This window comes from Phoxinus phoxinus (assembly GCF_949152265.1).
Source record: "Phoxinus phoxinus genome assembly, chromosome: 4".
NCBI lineage: Eukaryota > Metazoa > Chordata > Actinopteri > Cypriniformes > Leuciscidae > Phoxinus > Phoxinus phoxinus.
Window position 1 is genome coordinate 30355137 of NC_136879.1, and position 23422 is coordinate 30378558.

The 23422-nt window shown below is 36.7% G+C and overlaps 2 protein-coding genes across 2 annotated transcripts in view; one reads left to right on the forward strand and one right to left on the reverse strand.

Annotated features, from left to right (window-relative positions):
* Positions 1-7: 7 nt before the first annotated feature.
* On the reverse strand, positions 8-1392 carry tex12 (testis expressed 12; the record flags this gene model as incomplete). Its single annotated transcript, XM_079611606.1, has 5 exons — positions 1197-1392; positions 728-824; positions 464-572; positions 242-293; positions 8-152 (listed from the first exon to the last, which is right to left on the reverse strand). The coding sequence occupies exons 2-5, from the start codon at positions 815-817 to the stop codon at positions 8-10; spliced, it is 396 nt and encodes a 131-aa protein (XP_079467732.1). The 5' UTR covers positions 818-824; positions 1197-1392.
* Positions 1393-2378: 986 nt separating this feature from the next.
* Positions 2379-23422, forward strand: part of sorl1 (sortilin-related receptor, L(DLR class) A repeats containing) — a 53338-nt gene continuing 32294 nt past the window's right edge. Inside the window, exons 1-6 of the mRNA XM_079610902.1 lie at positions 2379-2684; positions 8628-8744; positions 12956-13084; positions 15208-15369; positions 15657-15724; positions 19525-19699. Of these exons, the coding sequence (XP_079467028.1) occupies positions 2400-2684; positions 8628-8744; positions 12956-13084; positions 15208-15369; positions 15657-15724; positions 19525-19699 (936 nt within the window). The 5' untranslated portion in view covers positions 2379-2399. The remainder of the gene's footprint in view (positions 2685-8627; positions 8745-12955; positions 13085-15207; positions 15370-15656; positions 15725-19524; positions 19700-23422) is intronic.

Consider the following 23422-nt stretch of genomic DNA (forward strand, 5'->3'; position numbering starts at 1 on the left):
TCTAAACCTATCCTTGTAGTTTGTCAGAGATCAAAGCCAAAGATCGTCTCAGGTGTTCTTTCTTCTCTTTGAGATGAGATTCCAAACTCCTGGCTTCAGTAAGGATATCTTCCAGTTCTCCAAGCTGAGAGGCATCCACAGCAGCTCTTTCCCTTAGAAAATACCATGTAAAATGAATGCTTGAGTATGAACTTTATAGATTTATATGATGAGGGGTGGAAGAACAAATCCATCCAGTTACCTCAAGACCTCAGAGTACTTCGAAAAAATGCCATTGACCTCTCGGTTAGCCTCTAAAATGAAAAGACATACATAAAAGTTTGCCTTAAGTTTAATGTCTACAAGAATCCTTGTGAAAATCCTTGTAAAATAGCTGTCATGATATATTATGCTACACAACCTTATATGTACAATTTTAGAGTTCTTCAATTTGACAGCATGCGAGAGAGAAAACAGGACTTGCCTGCCAAGGCTGTTTCAAAACCATAAGCCATGTCTCCAGCTGCTGATCTGAAATGCTGTGTCTTCATCTTTTTTGCTGGAGATGTCTCCGCAAATGGTGCATTTTCAACCTTCATGTATATTTGTAAACATTAGTATAAAAAAAGTCAGCTAGAAATCAGGAAAATTACTCCGCAAGAAAATTTATAAGTCAACATCTTTCTGTTATGAGTGACAGTAGATTCTGTCATATCAGTTAATTTCCTGATGACCTCGAAATCCTCACCTCGCGTATTTTTGCTTGACACCTTTTCATTTCTGTTCCTCTGACCGCCATAGATTCCTCTTTGATGCTCTCAAGACCGCGTTGTGTCATTAGTTTCCTGAGGCCGAAGAAGAAAGACAAGTGGTTTAATATACTGTATACTGTCAAGATAATATTCTCATAATACAACATTCTCATAATCCCAATACACAGCTTTCTTAACCACCATCAATATTACGACAAACATCTGCGTAACGTTACATTTCAACTTAAACTTGAGTCCTGCTAGTCGCCACAAGTTTAACGTTAACGTTACATTCGCAAGAGCTGTACGTTACCTGCTCAACTTTTTAAATTAAACCAAGCTATACATCTTACTAGCATTAAATCATCAAATCCGATTTTAAATTATGTTAATAATGGAATACCAGTTGTTGGAGAGCTAAAATAAATACAAAAAAACAAAAAAAACAATTAACGTTAACGTTACCTTCGATAAACTCGGTCGCCACAGTTCAGCTCTCACATCAAATTCCAACCGCCACTGCTTTTGAACGGGCATAATCGCGCGCAACTGACCTTTTTCACATTTTCGGGTTTCTGCAGATGTCGTCATAAAACGTCTAAAATAGAGCCTACATGAAATATATATATTTTGCGTTCCCATTTGCTCAATTTACAAAAGAAAAACTCCACAGTAGTGCTTTCACAACTTTCAAAAAATAGGAAAAAATAGAAACACCCTCACAGCAGCGTTAACTATTTTTTTATTTATTTATTTTTTGTAATTTGATGCATAAAGGTAATATATTACAAAGTATAGTGCTATAAATATACATACATAACATTTTTTAAATATAAAAACGTTGCAGGGTTTATGATGCTGATAACCGATAAAACACATCATCAGTCTGTGTGCGTCTCGTCGCGTGTAAGCTTCTGCTGGACATTACTGGGTGTTAACTTATGTACAGTACTCTAACCTTTCCCGTAATAAGTGCACGCCTCTTACAACCTATGCAATTATTAGTCGCAAAATTAGATATAGGCTGAATAAATATATCATGTCTTTACGAATTCTGACCAGCAGATGGGGGTTTTGGACAAATATAGGCCTTACAATTTAACGAACTCAAAACGGATCTCCATTCTCTCGAGGTGATAAAAAGATCCTGCGAAATAGGTGACGAGGAGGCTCTCGTGGTCGTGAGTATTAGAAGATTAAAAACATTTTCTTATTTAATTTAAAGCGTAAGTAATACCCAAAATGTGTTTCTAAACTCATGTCAGTTAACTGGTTTAATAAACTAATTTTAGGTATGTGCTATAAATACCACAGTGTATTGGCATTGGGACATTACCTTTTCATGAATATAAAAACACAATAAAAAATATGTTTTTTCCTTATTTTTTTTGTTAAAAGAACCCTTTATCAATAATAATAAATAAATAAATTTACCCAAACACATTTTACCCCGATTTTAGGGATGACGTTGATGTAAAATGTTATTTTTGGGAAATCGTCCCCGCCCGAATCAATCCCTTTTTTTGGTCTTGCCAATCTACAGTTTATGTAAACCAGGCAGCAAAAACAAAACATCATGTGCCATGATCTGTATCCATGGTAATGAGTGTGAATGTGGTTGACCACTAGAGGCGCCCTGTCACACACACAACACAGTCATACACAAACATGGCGTCAGGGCAGACACGCAAGATGCTGCCGCTCAGTCGCTGTGCCATGTATCTGTTGTTATTACTCGTTCCTGGCGCGATCTCCTCCACGCTTCGTCTTCACCATGACCAGAGATTCATGCTACCACAGGACAGGGGTTTCTCCCGAGTGAGTGCACACCTGGAACATGCAGAAAGTCGCGTCGTGCGTCTGGAGCGAGAAGTCACGGAGGCTTCAGCCGCGCACCAGCTTCGCGTTCGGCGGAATGCTGCTGGATCACCCATGCCAACGGTTTATGGAAGGGTAAGCGAGGGTTGCATTCATTAGGTGTGATTGCATAGGCAATAATGGCAAAAACATAGCTTTTGCATAACCTCATAAAATATTGAATTCAGTATTCCCAATTGTTGTGCACCATTCACCTTTGGTTTGCACGCAGTCACCTAGAAGTGTAATTGACCTGTTTGTCAGATGAAGGGTTCTCGCATGCCCATTCATGATTGAAATATAAAATATGAGCTACTTCTCCAATGAGCCTGAATAACGTTAACGTGCTTTACCTAATATCTATTTTTTTAGAATGTACCATATAAAAACGAAATCTTAAAAAAAAAATCAAATAATTAGTCATTATGACAAATATTAATACATATGCTCATAGGAAGACATGTTATATTTAGCTGAACAGTGGGGTCAACGAGACGTGAATTTGTATGCAGTATTTTAAATCACACGTCAATGATTTTAAGTTTTGTTTATGTTTGTCAATCATAAAACATACAGTATAGCTACCGTTTTTCCTTTTATTTTTGTGGTTTCTGGTGATGCTAATTGCGGATGTTCCTTCTAGAATAATAATAAGAAAACATTCAGTTGGCATCTAATAATTGAGTGTTTATATGATTAAACATTGCATAATATAAGGGAGACTGAGGCTAGTTATTTAGTTTTTTTGCCCTCCAGTGAGTCCTATGTTCAGCCATTGAACATTTTCACAGTCATTGACTAGAAAAAAAAACTACATTTAAAATACATTAACATATTGTTACGTTATGTGGGCTAAGTTGGTACAACCTAGCCTGCCACTAAACAGTCTATTGTAGGTTTTTTGGGCAACATTTAGATGGTAAAATTATTTTGAAACCCCAACCAAAAAGGTAAGTGTTTTTGACAACTAACTAAACTAACTAATGTTGTTTGTTTTTACACTGAAGGGTTTATGCTTAATGCCAGTGTCTTCTGAATTAGAAGCAGACTCCAAGTATGACACAGTGTTTCTTTGTTTGTTTACCATCAGGATGCAGCTTTATTACGCAAGCAACCAGAGAGGTTACACAGTCTTGCTGGGATATTTCCCAACCAAACATTTCACCCCCTCAAGCGTTTTGCTTCGAGATGTTTGTTAGGTCAGCCATGCAACAGTTCCTAGTTTTGCTTTTCAATTGTGCTTTTGAGACCTTGAATGGGTCAAACCACTGAATGTTGTCTGGAAAACAGTCGTTGTCAACAGGATTGGTAGCGTACAGATATTGGGTTTTTGCAAAAGCCTCGCTGACTTCAGATCATGACCTCAGAACACTTATGTACCACAGCATGCAATGTTATTATCCAAGCTATGAGGTGTTGTCTCACTTGTGGCGATGCAATCTAAAAAATTCTCAAAAAGTCAAACTCTAAGGAGGGTATTGTACTGTTTTATAATTCTTCTCTAATGCTTATGCAGTCGAAGCAGTGGGCACTGGGCAGCCACTAAGATTAGTGACTTTTCCCCTTTTCACCCTGTAGCGTGTACAGGAAATCCTCTATGAAGTGTTATTAGTGTCCTGGATGTAGTCCATAGCAGTTGAAATGAGGTGAATTACCCCCTCAGATGTTCCAATTAAGATCTCGTATCTGTGCCCCCCCCCTTCCTTCCTTCTCTCTTTCAGACCTTTTGGTTTATGTGTTGTTTTTGGCACATCGGGAAAAGCAGTGTTAGGTAAGAAGTAACAGACATCAATCCACTCTTTTTGTCTATTCAAGTAACCTAGAAAAAGTCCCCAGCTCTGCCAAGACAAGGATATACTCTGTCTTAAAGGGTCTTTTTGTTGTTGTCTTTGCAGACCTGTTGTGACAGACAATTACTCACCAAGTTTAGAGAATTGTGACAGAATCATTATCATAAATATGCAGTTCAGTGCCAGACCCCAAGAGCAGCACTTGAAGGCAAATGCCTTGGCGAACTTTCCAGCAATGGGTGTTTTTATTGTGTAAAAAAAAAAAAAAAAGCCTTTAATCCAAAAAATCCCATCTACTTTTTATTTTTTATTATTTGACATATTTGGTTATACATTTATTCTTGTTGAATAAATTGAAAGAAGTCTTTCATAATTTCATGGGAAATATTTCAAATTTTTGACCCAGCCCTGATTAAGCAATACTTGTTCTTAGAAGAATGTTATACATTCAAAACAAGATTCCATTCTGTTTCCTTGTATATTAAGCCACGTTAAGTAAACTGCTGGCAAGCAAATGCAATTTTTGTTTTATGTGTAAGTATAATGCAGAATCATAACCATAGAGTACTACCCAGAATCTAAATGAGACTTGACTTACTTCATGAGTCATGTAAAGTCAGTATTTAATCTTATTTGGTAATATTTGTTTTTTACAGTATGCCATGGTAAAACAATATAATATATATTTTTTTGTATTTGGATTATGTGCCTTCCTGATGTAAAAAAATAATAATGATGCAAATGACCCTAATTCAACAGTATTCCTGTTCAAACACGTACGACATTTAAGCAGCCTTACTGGGAGAGTATTTTAGTTTTGTTTTCTGTGATAAAGTTTAAAACCCTAGGGAAGTAAGATGGAGGGCGGTGTAGATGTTTATAATTAGTGGAGTATTACTGGAACTTGTCTGAACAGCCTGCTGGTTTACTTTCGGTTTTCCTGAAGTTTTCTTCTTGCATTAAACTCGAGGTGAAACCAAATGGACACATGAGTAATATAATCTTACATTTTTATAGTAGTTCCTTTAAGAGTGTAGCCTATTCACACTTGTGTTTTGGTTCTTTTGGGCCTGACCAAAAAAGAAAATGATACATTTAGTTCTGGTTCGCTTAGCGTTGACCGTTCACACTGTCATTTTTAAGATCAAACCTAAAGATGCAAAACAAGAAAACTAATTTTATGACGGAACATACAATACAATGCTTTTGCGCTGGAATAAATGCGCTTGTTGTACATGTGATTGAATTTTTACCAGCTGAGAACTAGTGAAGAGATTATAAAATGTGTAAAGGAGTCAAAATTGCTGCAGGAAATTCTCCGTTGTGCACACACAAACAAAGATCTGCTGCAAGGTGACAGCGATTACTGAACTGTACCGATTAAAGAACTAATGAAAAAAAAAACGTTATGCTTGAGCATTCTGTCCATTTTATGGTTGCATCTTGTGACCTCAAATCCTGTTTTTGGTTTGTTAAAAGGTCTGTGTTGCGTTCACATTTCAGTCTTTCAGGTTGTTTTGAAGCGGGCCGAGACCCACCTTTTTGTTAGGAAGGCAGCGTTCACATTTATTAAAATGAACAGCACTAACAGAGCAATCGCACCAGAGTTTGTTTTAGTCAAACCAAACCTGGCAAGTGTGAACACACCCTAAAACACAATTTCCAACATGAAAATTATAGATGAACCGAATATAATTTCTTGTCAGCAATTATTGTTTTAAGACGACTTATTAATGTTTTATGTGAATATCAAAGGAGAATGAAAAGTTTTCTTTTCAGTATATTTACTATGTGCGAATGGATTTAGTATGTTGATTCATTAGCATAACACATCGCTGTAATGGTCCCATAACTTAACCATTCTGCAATAACGAAACGGTCCTTTAACTGTACTTTAAGCCTTTAACAGGATAATGACTCATCGGTTTTCCTTTGGTTACGGCCACAGTGTTATTAAATGTGTGGTTCACCCATATTCATAGTGAAATTCGTATTGGTTGGTTGCCAGAAGGAAACCGGTAGGCAAATTGTTGAACTGTTGGCCCAAACGTTAGTGCTGCAGAGATGATGTCATGGTTTCAAGCTGCGCGTTGCTTGCAGCGATGGGCGAAAGGTGCTCTAGTGCTTCCACTCTCTCGTTCTGCCTCCTTTCCTGCTGTTTCCCTGCTGAATAATACATAAGAAACAATGAAAAAAATGAAATGATTTAATTTTTTCTGTCTCTCATTGCTTTTTCATCTAGCGAGAAGGAACATTAAGTTATTTGCACTTGTCTTACTGTTGATGCTTTCAGGATATTACGGTGTCCGTATAAAAGAGGGCCCTGTTAGATTAGCAGAAAGTCAATTTGCAAGATAACCAGAAGTTGCAGACAGGCATTTAACTCTCTTTGAATAAGCAGACCCAAGAGTTTGCCAGGCTGAAATGGATCAGGTTGCAACCATTTGCTCTTTTACAGTGTTTGTTGGCAAGGTGGTGGGAAAAGCTCTTCTACACGTACAGTACTGATGAGATGAAAACGAAACTGTTTTTAGAGATTAATCAGCTGTTATAAAACTAACAGTAAACCATAAACCATTCAAAGTACAAATTGACATTTTCTACACGCTAATTTGGTCAAAAGTGTATTGGGTTTTACCATGTGTGTTCAATGAACCTGTCTAATGGCTTTTTTTTTTTTTTACTTGATTAACAAATTACCGATAATGAATAAAAAATTTAAAGGTTGCATTAAAAGTTATCAATGTATTATTTTATTGTTATTTAATTCATTTTAAATGTAAATATTAAAATTTGTAAAAAAAAAAAATATTTTATATAAATTGATCATCGATTCCTTCTTTTTATTTTTAAGTGCAGCTTCTAGTACTCCATAAATTCTTAAACTGTATCATCTAAACATTGTTCTGTTTGTTTAAGCAGAAATGAAACTGTAACATTTACAGCAATGGTACGAGTTTCGGGCAACTAGATCAAACAACGAACTGGTTGTTTGACTGGTGGCAGTCAAATATACGTCTACTTTGAATAGTTTAAAAAAAATTTGTTGGACCGGTTATACACTGGCACATTGTCGAAAGATGTTGTTACGCATTACATTTTGAATGTAACATACTTTATTATGCGAGTTAAATTCAATTGAATGCCTTTTAGGAAAAATATGGATTATACAGCTGTCATATTTCATAAATAGAGGTAAAATAAACCTGGTGCTTTGAGGCTATATGTAAAACCACTGCTTTAAGATTTCTTAACAGCTCTGTCAGTCTCCTAAAGTCTCTGTTGTACTAACATGCTGCTTGCCAAGCAGGCCTAAAAGACAGGGAGATTTACTGCCTTGTCATGGTGAATAAAAATATGACTGTACATTCAAGGTGAGGTCGTTTGAGGAGTCACTGCTTGTACGTTACAAAAAAAAAAAAATTCCCAAATGAATATCAGTATGCCTCTTTTGCCTATGATGTGTATTTAAAAATTGTTTTTTGAATGTCTGCTGCTTTTGGTTGTAAGTCTATAATGTGACCTTTCTATAATGTTAGGTAAACTTGTTGTTTGCCAATGATCCACAACTTGTTCCTCAGACAGGAAAAGAAGTGGTGTTAGAGCTTTTTATTCCTTTACATAAACAACCATTTGCAGCTTCTCTTTTAAGTCTGACAGGAGATATTGGAGTAGAACCCATTTGAGGATGCCATAGTCCTCATGCAGAAGTTTGAATTAAAGATGAGTTCTGTTCTTAGTGGAAAGAGTAGAGGGGGATGGACATGAAAAGATGAGAGACATTTCTTTGTTCAGCAGATCAGATTGGGACACCGCAGCCTATAGTTTCAGTTTTCCTGCCGCTGTGGTCTAGCTCAGCTCGCTTCAGCTCTGTCTGTTTGTATTTGAGGTTATGTTTGTTTTCTCAAAGGCTGTCCGCCTTAAGTGCCAGAGACACACCTGCAGTGTTTTATAACAATCTACACAATAACAATATACCCAACAAACTCAAGTTTGTCAAATACAGATTAATTTTAGCTGGTATTAAAAATGCAGTATGACTATGGTGGAAAATTACCCAGTGAGAGAAGCAGAAACTGGTACACGTCTTTGAAAATCAGCTTTGAGTGAGTTGTGATGTGTTATGCCTTGACAGCTTGATTTGTGCTGTGGAAACCTGGATACTTGTCTGACCACAGCTAAATAAATTTCACTTAAAGCTAGTCAGCTACATTTCGATTAGTTGTTCATCATATTTTTGCATTCACAGGCCAACCTGAACGATTCTCATAATCAGATGGTTGTCCACTGGGCTGGAGAGAAGAGCAACGTCATAGTAGCGTTAGCCAGAGACAGCGTTGGTGCCACCGATCCCAAGACCAGCTCCGTAAGTATACAATTTTTATCCTAGATCATATAAAAAGTTTTTTTAACCTTTTTTTACATATATACAGTGGCTTGCGAAGTATTCTAACCTCTTAGGTTTTTTTTCACATTTTGTTTTATGTCGCTGCCTTATGTTTAACTACTTTACCTTTTTTCACATTAATCTACACTCTATACACCATCATGCAAAGCAAAAAACTGATTTGTGATAACTTTGCAAATGTATTAAAAATAAAAAGCTGAAATAATTACATTGCATAATTATTCATACCCATATTTCACTCAGGAGCATTTCAATTTTGCTTGTAGATGTTACTACACTTTGAGTGGAGTTAACCTGTGGGGAATTCAATGGGTATGATTTGAAAAGACACGCACCTCTCAATAAAAGGTCTAACAGCTGAGCAAAAACCAAGCCATGAGGTCAAAGGAACTGCCCCTAGAGCTCAGAGACAGGATTGTATCAAGACACAGACCTAGGGAAGACTATATGAAAAAAAATCTGCTGCGTTGAAGGTTCACAGAAGCACGTAGCCTTCATAATCCTTAGTGGAAGAAGTTTGGAACAACCACCAGGATTCTTCCTAGAGCTGGCCTACTTGCCAAACTGAGCAATTGATGGAGAAGGGTCTTGGTTAGAGTGGTGACCATTAGGGATGCACCGATATTAAAATTTTGGCCGATATGATTGAAGTGAAGATAATGGGTAGACGCTCAGTCTAGGTGCTAATTCTGGGTTTATCACCAGGTTCACTCAGATGTGTCGGCCAGAACACCACTTAAGGCCAAATATTCCAGAGTATGAAATGAAGAGCTGAGAGAAAGTTCTTATTATTCCGTTTATTCTTTGCTTTTTCTTGTGTGAGTGAGATTGAGGGTGAATGTAATTTTGAGTGTGTGGTTTCTATAAAGAGAGAAACAAAATACAGATGAATAAAGGAAACATGCATACACTCATTCCTCCTTAAGCACTAATATACATTACAAACATAAAATAAATAATAGTCAGAATATGACTATATATCTCTTAAACTAAGAATGTAAGAAGAGAGAAAGGATTCAAACACTTATATGGGATTCTCAGATTTCCTACTATGCATTAAGTTACCAATAACGTAGATATAACCTTCTGTCGTCTATAAAATACTTCAAAGCCTCAATAGCGGCCCAGATAATAATATTTAACGCCACTTTTTGCTCAACCAAAGTAATACACATTCATAACAACAAATAGTAAAGGATAATCATGTCTAAACACGATGCTGTGACATATTTTGACCCGACGTACTGAATCAGATGGACCGAAGCTAGAAAGTAACGTACGAACATGGATATAATCAACACAACGGTCGCGTAGCGACCCTTAAACTCCTAACTCTCATCCATAGCAAATAGCAGAAATAACAGCAGACAAAGAAATACAATATCACGAGTAATGCAGCAGATATACTTACTTTCCTCATTTACGCACACTCTGAAGAAAAGTGTCCCTCACAAATATCATCCGACCGACGATCTCTATCTTACAGCATACTAATAACTGTGTGACAACCAACCGACTATCTCTATCGTACTGCATACTAACTGTGCGACGTCAGATATACTATACAAACCAGCGCGCGCTTTACCGTCACAAGCACTGAATAAACGAGAGTAAACATGAAACATAAAGCACAATATGGTCTGAATCCTAAATAATTAGTACTAAATAAAAGCAAAACTGACATAACTTTGGGGCCTTTTCTACAATGATAATTCTTTATTTTGAATGCCGATAACCGATATATTGGCCGATAAATAAAAATAATTTTTTTTATATATCTTTTGAGACTGATTACAAAAACAAAAGTCTCACCTTTAAAGGTGCATTGTGTAATATTTAGGAGGATATGTTGATAGAAATGTAATATCATATATATAACTATGTTTTCAGTGGTGTATAAAGACGTTACATAATGAACCGTTATGTTTTTATTACCTTAGAATGAGGCATTTCTATCTACATACACCGCGGGTCCCCTTACATTGAAATGCAAAACGCCAACATGCTTCTACAGTAGCCCTAAACGAACAAACGCGTTTCTTCACTATGTTGTTCTCCGTGCAAAGAAGCAAGCTAAAGTCAGCGAATAAAACACTAACACAATGATGAACAAGTAACAATAATATTCGCAATAACATATCGTTTTACTGAATAATCAAGTAAACCTAATTTCTTAATTTATCTTTGTAAAGAAACCTCTTTGCTTAACTGGCTACTCTCTGCTGTCTCAGACGACATCTTTTACTGTCGGCCACCGTAACGTCTGGTGGTTGCAGTTCGCAACCTCACTGCTAGATGCCGCTAAAAATGACACAGTACAACTTTAAAAGCACACAATTCTAATGTTCTCGTTATAATTTTATGTAGCAGATATGACAGACTTGTGCTGCACATACAGTAACTGTATTTTCCTTTTTTGAAGGTATTCCAATAATATTTCAAGCAATTCAAAACCATCATGGTGAACAGTGCACATCTGAAGTGTCTAAGCTCTAAGGAAATAATACATTATTTATCGGGTTTAATATATTGGCCAAATTTTCTTATCGGGCCGATAACGATAACATTACCGAAGGACAAACATCACTGCAACACTCCACAGATCTGGGCTTTGAGCGCCCAGACTCAAGCCTCTCCTCAGTGAAGACGCATGAAAACCCACTTGGAATTTGCTAAAAAGCACCTTAAGGACTCTCTCAGACTGTGAGAAACAATATTCTCTGGTCTGATGAAAATGAAGGGGTTTGAATACTTTCGCAAGGCACTATATATATATATATATATATATATATATATATATATATATATATATATATATATATATATATATACTATATGCTGTAAGGTACCAAGAATATCTCTACCGGCTTAGCCTTACTTTTTAGTGCTCTCTGAGTCATACAGATGAAAGGCCTCCCTCTGTTCTTCAGTTCCCTGCACTTTCATTATATCATCTTAAATCCCGCTGATGTAACTCACAGCCTAGAAAGACTGTTTTGTGACCTTGAATGGTATTTTTCTATCTGCATGGCAATAATTGCAAAATTTCCAATAATTGCAAAGCTTTTATGTAAAATGTTATCTAATAGAAAATGCGAGAACGAAAGTAGTCCGGTTATACTTTATGGGGTGCTAAAGTGCTTTACAGGTGTTCTTTGTGAAAAACAAGACAAAGCAAAAAGAACTCCAAATGCAAACGAGTTTCTTGTATGAGCAGAGATGATGGTTTATTTTTTATAAGATTAACTGCTACATTCTTTGAGCCAAAATCGAGCAGATTCACATGTATCCTCTTTGGAGAATACAATCCCAGAACGCACTGAAATGCAATCTGTGAAATTTTGCGACCAAGGTGGTGGACATGAATGAAATAAAATGAAATGATATTATTCACTTTATTGTCCTCGGAGGGGAATTTGTCATGGAAAATGTACATTCCTAAAATAATTTTATAAAAGAATCATAAAAGAAAAAAAATCAAAATCGTAAAAGAACAATAATGCCACCTAAACCAGCTCACAATATAATTATAACAATAAAAATGTAACTAACTTGCGAAAAAAGCTACTAAAGAAATGTTGATTACGAAAAAACAACCAATACTGACAAATATTGATAAACATAGTTGAATCGAATTAAATTGGATTATTTTGCCTAAGAAAGATTTGATTATCAAACTGTAGGCTCAGCAACACTATCAAACTGAATTGGAATCAATTGCAAGCAGAGTCTCACATTTCACACACGGAGCATTATCTTTGAGCCGTATGAATGGTTATTTATTTGAATATCAAGCTATTAGCTTAGCAACATTCTAATATCAAACTTGGATTCAGTGCTCACTTAAGGAACACTATTTTTGTGACAAAAGGAGATATATATTTTTAGCTTAGCAACATGCTAACATCAAACTATTGGATTCAGTTGTAAACAGTCTCTCATTTGGAGCTAACTTATGAAGCGATATTTTTGTGACATAAGAAGTTGCTCCCTAAGGAAGTACCAAATTAGTCTCACATGAAAAGGTTTCATTTCAATTGCCATGTTGACTTAGAAGACAGCAGCCTATGTAGACAGACAGTAAACAACAAGGCAGCTTACAAGGTTTTGGACCAGAGCTACAATTTCTGTGTATGAGGTTGAAATTTGATATTGTGTTTATTTAACAGGTGTACGTGTCCTATGACTATGGAACCGCCTTCACCGACGTATCAGAGAAATTTCAACTGTCTGGGGACCAGGAGGACAAGAAACAGGTCATCTCACAGTTTTACCACAGCCCTGCTGACAACAAACGAGTAAGTGTGTGAGACATTAGCTGAACTATCAGTGTGACATACTTGAGTTGTCTTGTCTTTGTGAGTTTAAGCCGAGGTCACACAAGACCGCTGTCACACAAACTGCTTCCTGACCATCTGCAACTGTGACCTTCCACCACTCCCATCACGTATACACCCACAGATGGTGTTATCCAAGAGATCAACTCCAAAGGCCGGGCAAAAATACAAGCTGCATTCTTAGTCTTTGCCCTTGCCACCTACCGTAACTGACTGCTCCATTGAGACTTTGCGGGGGTGCAAAGGCTCATGGGAGTTGGAGTGGGGAGCTGCAGAATGGGATGTGGTAGAACCGCTGTGGGACTCTGCATTGCGTCTTTGCAGGGGCTGACGGCAGCAGACGGTGACCATTCATCTGGAGTCAATGATGTGGCTGGCACTGCAGCTGCCGCTTGCTCCTGCTGCATTGTTTGGATTGAAGCTAAAGCATTACTAGTGTAATTTGCAAAGCTTACAACTTCTTGTAATTAAACAGCCCTGTGCTGCTACCATGTCGAGTTATCTGAGTAACTTGCACCGTCGGTCCACATGTAGGAAAGTACTCGTTGTTAGATGGGATAATTAATAGAGATATTGTCTAGGTGCTTGTGCGGTTTGTTGTGGAATATTTAATGCATAACTGAATAACTGTAAATAATGAGCTGATAGTCCTTGAAGACATACTGGACCTGTTTATTTGATCGATCTCTTTATAGTGGCTTTGAGTTGCAAGTGTGATTGGATTTTCTAATGATTCACTATTGACTAATGATAACATTAATATTAATATATATAGTAATTAATATAATTAATTAGTATAATAATAGTATACTCAATTAATATAGTATTCACTTTATTTTAGTAACTATTATTATATAATAATATGAATAATTAACAGTAACATTATTTCTGTTTTTACTTTTTTAACTATTATATTATTGAATATAATTATTAATTGTAATGTATCTTAACTATTAACTAATGAAATCATTTGGCTTGTTGAGAAGAGGTGTGTTATTACTTCTCTAAATGGTAAATTGTGTCACATATAGTCTGATGATGGTCACGGTTAATGCTGGAGATCATATGCTCTACTTTCTCTTTCTTCTCTTTCCACTTTTTCTTTCATATTTCTGTACAGCATTAGGTTTCTTTTTAAGTCGAGTGTTTCTGTTTCAGTCCCAGTCCTCATTGCCTCTGAATCTGGAGAGAGAAAGTGCCCTGCTTCCATAACCAGGCCATGGAGAGGACAAAGTTTATAGGGAAGGCTCTTAAATGAAAGATCAAAGAGAAGGGAAGCAGATTAGAATGGCAGAAGTGCAAAATCTGAATAATTCATAATGTAAACAATATGTTTGTTTTTATACTATATTTAAAATGCTTTGATGTTCTCGTGGTGCCAGTTGCCTGAAATAAATATAAGTTTCTGTTGTGTCGTCAACCACTACAGAGGTTAAACATCACCCTAATGTTCCCAACCTGTATGATGTGGAAAGCAAAAGAAGACATTTAGCAGAATGTAGAGGCTGCTCTTTTTCACACAATGAATGTGGATGGTGATCTTTATAATGCCAAGTTATAAAAGGACAAAAAAGCATCATAAAAACAGTCTATATGAATTGTGTACTCTAGGCCTTTAAGACATACAGGCAACAGGCCCATATTCTGGTCATTTTACATTGCACATTTTTTACATTGAGTCATATGGACTACTTTTATTGTGCTTTCTGGAGTTTGCCATTATAAACCACTATCTACTTTCAATGTATGGAATATAGAGGCCTTTTTAAGACTATTTATTTGTAACATAATCCCCTGGTTTCACAGACAAGGATGTTTGAACTGAAAACAACTTGCACTGACATATCTTAAAATATGCCAGTACCATTGTTTTGTCTCAAGATGCACACCGGTAATGTTTTTTTCTAAGGCATGTTTATAAAAGGCCTAATCCTGGCTTAATCTAAGCCCTGTCTTTGAAACCAGGCCTAGGTTAAGTATCTGATGACAGTATTTTAATTATTTGGGATGAACTATTGCCTATAATTGTTTTGTTTTTGCTGAATTAACTTTTTTTGTTTGTCTTTTCTGATTTTCCTTTGCAGTACCTATTTACTGACACCACGAACGGTTACCTGTGGAACACTTTTGACTTTTGTAAAAGTGTTCAGGGTTTCTCCATCCTGTTCAAGCCCACAGACTTACTGCTGCACAGTAAGAGGCCTAACCTGGTCCTTGGTTATGACGGTTCTCACCCCAATAAACAGGTATGATCACCAATGCTTTCCTTCAGTCCTGGGCTATTTTATATATCTTGTGTCCAGGTTTAATAAGATGAATGGCAGTGCCATTTAAGCCTTTAGCTATTTGTGGAGATTGCCCTTTTGAATTTTGCACTAAGCAGCAAATTTTGATTTGTGGAAATAAAGTAAATAGACGTCATTTTCATGGTTCATGACAAATGTTTAAAGATATGAATTGTTATACCAGAAACTGCTGACTCTTAAGGACTTCTCTTTCTTTCTGTTTTCTATTTTTAATTTCCATTTGGCAGCTGTGGAAATCAGATGACTTTGGTGAGACGTGGGTGTTGATTCAGGAGCATGTGAAGTTCTACTTCTGGTAAGATCAAACACTTTGAGGGTGTTATGAATGTTTCCATCACAAAATCAGTTTTTGGATGTGATGTGTGTGCCATCATTGGCCAAAAGTAGCATGCTACTAATTTAACTACATATGTCATTGCTTAAAAAAAAAAAAAGATAGTAGCTTTTCTGGAAGAAAGCTTATTTTTCCTGCAAGCAGCGGTAGCAAAATGCTACATTGCTGTTTTTTGTCACATCAAATTAAGGAAATAATCATGGTTAATCATGCTTGCCTTGAATTTCGATTCATTTTATCAAAATGGTTTGTTCGACAATTCATTCATTTTTAAAGAACCAGTTAAAAAAAACAATATACATTCTTTTATTCCACCATGATTGTAGTGATATACAAAATTCTATGATAAAATATTACAATAATTTTACAAAATGTACATATATATATATATATATATATATATATATAACCATATACATGTATACAGTAGTCAACATTTGACTTTTTATACATGACTTTTAAACAATACACGGTCTTGTCTTAAGTCAACTTTTTTGATCCAGTTTAATTGTTAACTATTGTATAATACACATACATATACAGTAGTCTAGTGTATATGTATACATACACACACACACACACAGATATGTATTTATATATATATATCATATTTATCAAAATTTAATGCTGTGAATAGCTTAAATGCAGCGATTTTGAAATGTTGTGAGCCCTGGAGTCATTTAGTGACTTTCGCTTATGAGCAGCTTGTGGATTGACACACAGTTCTCTACATGCATGTGTGATCTGCTTTGATGCCCTTTTTGTCAGTGGGTTATTCCACAGATATTTCATACATGGCTCATTACTGTGGTTTTGATGGCTGTCTAAAAGAACAGGGTGTGAGTTTGCAGCTCGTTGATTAAGCGATCGAAATAGCAAGTCCAGTTCTTGCGTTCCACATTCTTCCGTACTGGAATCCTGCAACAGTGTTTGTAATTTGAAGAGGGTTGAGTGCTCTGTGCTGCCTCACTCAATTTACAGGTTTATGTAGGAATGTGAAAAACTCTTTGGATTGCAGCCAGCACTCAGTGTTTGCACAATCAGGCACTGGCATCGAAAGCGAGCAGCAAATAGAAATAACAGAGTGGCGCTTATTGCTATCCTGTTCCGTAAACATTATGCCATAGGATATGATCCGACCGGAAGACCGGAGCTAATTAGAATGTTATGACTCCAATTTATCACAGACGTGATTATCGTTTTTTTTCTTTTTTACTTTAGCTCAAAATATGTCTGTAAATGTCTCGATGCCAGAACAAATTTGTTTTGCACATTATTGCAATAGAATAGTCGAAGATGTATAAGGAAGTGCTCAGTGTTTTCAAGCATGTGGGCTGCCGTCCAGAGACAGACTGCTTGATTGCGAAATAGTCGGTCGCGGATGTTTCTCTGATGAGGCTCAGACTGCGGCCGTATTAATAATTGATTGTGTCTACCAGCCGTGACCCATTTCATCTGCTGGAGTGGCAGTCAGTGCCTGTGGAGATGATAACAGCGACCCTCTGCGATGGCCCAACACAAACGACTCGAGAGCTCAGAGACCGGCTACACCATCACTGCAGCGATAACCCTTCTGTTCTTTGCTCCGAGAGCTCTCTCAGACTGTGCCCGGCTTAGGATTGTCACATTTCAAACAGCTTCCCTTTTTCCGGTTTGACAGATGTTTTCTTTTCCTCAAGAGAGGGTCTTTAGAGAGGGTGATCAGGGAGTGTTGCGAGCCAGAATCAAACCTGTGTCAGATGTTGGATGTTTTTTAGGGGTGCATGATATATCAGTTCCATATCGGTTATCGCCTGATAATTAAAAAAAAATTAATAATAAGAATTCTTGCTCATTTACTTTTTTTAAACATTTTGGTTACTTGGTTATATTAATCTTTAAAAGCACTAAAAATGTACACCGTTAAATGCAATCTTTTGCAAATCTCAAAATTAATATCTAGTTTATATACGGCACATTATAATGCTGCGATTCCTAAATTCAATTGAAGCATTTAAACAGTCTAATTTTAACTTTTAAAAACATACAGTACTAAATTACAGTACCGGTACCATTCAAAAGTTTGGTTCAGTGAGATTTTTTTTTTAAAGGATTTTTTAAAATATTTTTTCAGCAATTATACTTTTTTATTATACTAATTATACATACTTTTTTTGCCACATTATTTTAAATGAATTCTGTTACTTTAAACTTTTCTTGTTTTTCAACTGTTTTTAACATTAATAATAAGAAGAAATGTTTCTTGAGCAGCAAATCAGCATATCAGAATGATTTCTGAAGGATGTAATGATGCTGAAAATTAAGCTTTACTATCACAGGACTAAATAATTTTTTATTAGATTAAAATAGAAACCAATCATTTTAAATTATTATAATCGTTCACAATATTACAGTTTTACTGTATTTTTGATCAAACAAATGCACCCTTAAGCATAAGAGACTTCTTTCAAAAACTTCTTGCCAACTCCAATCTTTTGAAGGCTTGTGTTTTGTGTCAGTTATTAGCCTAATAATTGTTGGTTTATTGGTGTCGGCCAGAATTGTAATATTGCTGCATCATTATTAAACGTATACATTTTTAATGTAGCAGTCAGAACGAATAAGGAAGTCAGTTGACTACTGTTTTAAAGGTCAGCAAACAGACCTTCAGTTCAGTGTGTGTTTGTGTTTTTCTGGGTGTGAATTGTGTTGTTTGTTGACTGTATTCTCTGAGCTCTCAATTGGCTTTCAGTTTTAATCTAGACAAACCAAAGGCGGAGCTGCAGGGCTGGTTAAAAGAGCTGTAAGCCCCTGTTTTTATCCGTCTCTCACTCCGCTGCTCGACGTGCTAAACTCCCAGTTGTGAAATAGAAAGCAAGCGGCGAGGTTTGTGTGTTTGTTCCCCTGCGAGATAATCCCTTTATCCTCTAGCTTGGTGATTTAAGAGCCAGTCTCAACAATCAGCACCCCTCTGTGTTTTCAAAGTGGAAGGGAAGTCAGGCTGTTGGTCAAGAGTGGAGAGAGATTCTCTCATTCATTTATCTGAAACCGCTGCCCGTTCCTTCGTCTGTAGTCTTGATCTCCCACACTCACCCTGAATAATTTATCAGTAACATTGTGCAGGAGAGAGATGAGGAAAACTGGTTCAGTGTAAGCTGTTAAGTGTGAAGTTGCTTGAATTGGCTTGGCAAGTGGAAGTACCTATTGATCACGTATAATAAATGTAGCTGCACATGCCCTGTACAGATTTTGCATTGTAGCACATTGCGTGTCATTAGGAAATACAATACAAAACATGTTACTTTATTATTGTATATTATTTTTGAAGCAATGTTCAAATGTGTGCGGTCAGTAAGATTATTATTATCAGCATTTAAATGGTTTTGAAAGAAGTCTTTAATGTTCACCAAGACTGCATTTGTTTGTTCAAAAATACAGTAAGTAATTTTGCTAAATATTATTACAATTTAAAATACCGGTTTTCTATGCTTATATATATATATATATATAAAATGTATTCCTGTGATGACAAATCTTATTTTTCAGCAGTCATTACTCCAGTCTTCAGTGTCACATGATTCTTCAGAATTCATTCAATATACTATTTTGGTGTTCAAGAAAGTGTAGTATTTTATATTAATTAAGACACGTTAATATGGAATTGGTTGCTCTCTGAAAGCATGTAAACATAAAATGAAACATAAATGTATGCTTAAAAAAAAAAGAATGTGTAATGTCCAAAATATCAATGTCCAAGTATGTGCGTCTTTCTAATCACCTAGGGGTGTAGAGCCACACGACAACCCCACCACAGTGTTTGTCCAGCGCCATGAGCCCCAGGGAGACTCCATCATCCTCAGCAGCACGGACTTCTTCGAGCAAAACCGTCAAGTTATCCTAGAGAAGGTGGACAGCTTCCAGTTACGGGACAAGTACATGTTTGCCACCACAACCAGGGTAAGGGTACATACATTCCAACCAGAACAGAGCCGCAAACGTTCGGAGGATGGTTTGTAGCTTCAGGCTTTTATATAGCTAAAGAAGGGTAGAATAAGTTCAAGAGCTAGAGTTCAAAAACTGGGAATGTGGAGAGTGCCGAGAGTCAGATCCGTGCCAACTCCAGCTGAATGCCTCTCCTGTGAGTGTGAGTAAACACTCCTCTGAAGAGCTGGAGGAACGATCCCGCTCAAGATGAACAGGCAGTGATAACAGGCTTATGTAAAGCCATGGAATCGGATAAGGAGGATTCCTGGTGTGTTTGGCCGACACTGAACTTATGCCCTATATGACATCAGGGTAATTCAGACAGGTGACTCTCTAGTTATTAATCTGGGCTGCTAACCAAAAGGTTACTGGTTTCAATCCTACTAGGTCATTGTGCCCTCAAACATAACAATTTCCTCTGGAGGCACAACCTGTAATATAATTATATCCTGTTGCTTTGGAAAAAAAAACAAGCATCTGCTGATTATGTGTCTGTGAACAGCAGTAATGCGTAGACTGTTCAAGAAGGTAGACGGTTTAGTTATGCTTCCTAAGAGGCCAAATTTTAGCCAGATTCTAAGGCAGCATTGTTTGTATCCATCAGAGAGAGCAAATCCAGAATACGTTGCGACAAGCTCGATGAAAGAATAAATACAAGGCGGACAAGAGAAATGTTGATAATATATATAAACGTGTACAGGTATTTAATTCAATACTGCAACTAATAGATAAAAATAGTTCAGTGTAATTAAAAAAGGATTAAGTTGCATGTGCTATATATATTTTATGCTTCTATTAGCAGCATGGTAACAACAAACTGCAATCATATTTTGCAGTTGGTTTTCTTAGTGTGTAATGTATATAGAGTGCTACAGGAATGAGTCCTAAAATCTTTAGCCTTTTTTGTTCTTTCAGTTCTTTCGTTCCGAAGTCCATGTTTTTTTTTTTTAATGGGTTTGTTTTAAATCGCTCAAATTGAAAATTAGTGTCTGTGGTTAACATGAGCTCAAGATATTTAAACTGTGTCTTGAAAAGGCAGTTGCTAACAAGTGGTTAAATGGGACTATTGAAGTTGTCAGGGACATTAAACGTCATCACTCTTCTACTAGTCCACTTTTACAGCCTTGTTGTGTTTATAACTGCATTTTTGTAAACTATTCTAACTCAGACGTTCTAATTTAAAGAGTAGTGGGAAAAAGTAAAGGTGGTGACGTTGAAGTCATGCAATGGTGTGTAGATTGTGTTTTCACTTCTTCCTATTGTTAGACTTCAAAATTCATAAACACTTTCTTTTAATTGTGAAGATTATCTTTATGAACAAACCATGTAAGAATCAAACTTTTGTTGGTTAAAGAGATTATTTTCTGCAATAGTGCAGAGGTCACCTGAAAAATCCTATTGGCTCTTTGCCGAAGGAACCTAGGGTGATGCTACAGTAACTTCTAGGTTTTCCTACAAAAATACATAATCCCTGCCACACTCTCTTTAAAGTTCATTGGAACTTTAAAACCATGTACCTTGTATAATTTTTATTTGTGCGTTTATATAATTCCATGCAGATCTATGAATTAAGAATGTCATCTAAACAAGCAGAAACTCTGAAAATGTGAATCCTGCAGATTCACTCTCTCTGGACTATTTATTTATTTTTGTAAGTTAAACACTAGCATTATTTCAGAATTTTTCATGAGCATAAAGAATTATGATCCTACAATGTATTGTGATGTTTTTTTTGTATTGTAAGTCCAGCCCTGCAATACAGGTCATCAGTCATAGAAACACTGAATAGTGTAAAAGCTGTATCTGTCAAACTGTCTTATTACCATCACATCCAAGATGGGAACACAATACAGCTTGAAGTATTTGTTTTCAGTTAATATGCCTCCATAAAGTTTCGCATAGTTCTTGGTTTCTGAAACAATGACAGTCTAGACCTTATGTCTATGCTGACCGCAGCTAGTGTTATATTTCAGTGTAGCGCTCACCCTTGAGTATATTCAGTGGTTAATCATTTCCACCCCACATCAGCTGGCATCTCACTAACCTCATCCCACAGCAAATGTCTGACTGCCCAGAACGGGATGAGGCATCTGTCAGGTCACGCATGGCACTGCCAGGTTCCGTAAAGCAGAACCAGACCCAAGTCACCCATTAAATTGGAAAGAAATGTGTAATTTATCTGCGGCCTCAGAAAGCCAGAGACTCCGTGGGAGTTTTAAGGGCTGTTTATGAGCATTGCTGCGCGGATGGCACAACCGCGGCCCTGGACGGCGTGCCTGCCTGACAGCTCTGATCTATGTTCCGTTAATGAAGTTGTGGCTAGGTTTCCCTCGGGTGCTCCTAACCACTCATGCACCACTTATATGCGTTCTGCTGCCCAGTGCCGCCATATGGTCCTGTCTTCAACACTGCGCCATACTAACGGCACCGAAAGAGTTTTATCATTTCTCCCATTGTTCTTGTTTTGTTGCAGTAAAGGTATGTCAAGTGCATCAATGACAATTCTGTCATCATTTACCTACCCTCATGTCGTTCCAAACCTATATGACTTTCTTTCTGCTTTGGAACACAGAAGAAGATATAAACTGTTTGTTGTCCAAAGTGTAAAATATATGTTTTGTTTGGAACAGTATGATGGTGAGTAAATTATGACAGAATTAAAATTTTAGGCTAAATTGTCCAAAGGCCATCTGACGCGAGACGAAAATACGAATACACTCGCAATATACAATATACACTCGCTTTCTGAGTGAATGTTTTTTTTTTTTTCTGAATTTTCCACAAATGGCTGTGGGAAGTTAGATCCTTGTGTTTTGGTGAGCCACATTTCCAGTTAATATTTTAACGGATTTGGATACTTCACTTGCTGAGTGGATGGATTTACAACAGGATAATTAGTGGTTTTCATGGTCAGACCATTCAACTCTTTGCAGTGCTCGTTGGTTGTCCACATAGCCCATTAAACAAAATTATCCTAAGGAGGTTTATGACAAGACAGACAAATAGTAAATAGGCCAGAGCAACAGCTCTTTGGAATTTGTCTGGCTGGGCAAGTTGTAAATATCTCTACTCTTGAGGAGAGAGAAAGTGACAGGCTTGTTGATGCCTGTGTGTGGCCTGGCCATGACCCTGCTGGCCAGACGCACCCCTAGAGCAACCCCCTCTCTCTTTCAGTCTCTCGCTCGCTTTCACAACAAACACTTTCTTTCAATACTTAGAGGAGCTGCCTACAGAGACAGCATTTTAAGACATCACAAGCTGTCCCTGCTGGAAAAAAAAACTGATTAAATTAGTCTAAACTGGTTTGTTGGTTCTAATTGGTTTAAAGGGTTTGTTCACCCAAAAATGAAAATTGTCATCAATTACTCACACTCATGTCGTTCCAAACCCATAAGACTTTCGTTCATCTTGAGAACATCTTTGTGAAGATCTTTGTGATGAAATTCTGTACTCTCCATAGACAGCTATGCAATAAACTTTGACACTTTCGCAACATGTCGCCTTCTTTCAATATGATTGGTTTAATTTGTGTAAAAGCTTTATCTTGAATCATCAGAAAAAAATAATAAAGAAAAGGGTTAAGAGTTCAGTTGATTTCTCAATATGTCATGACAATTCTAGGCCGTACATTATTTGATATTGTCATGGTCAGCACTTCAGAATTTTCCATGGACACAATATTCAGAGAATATTTTG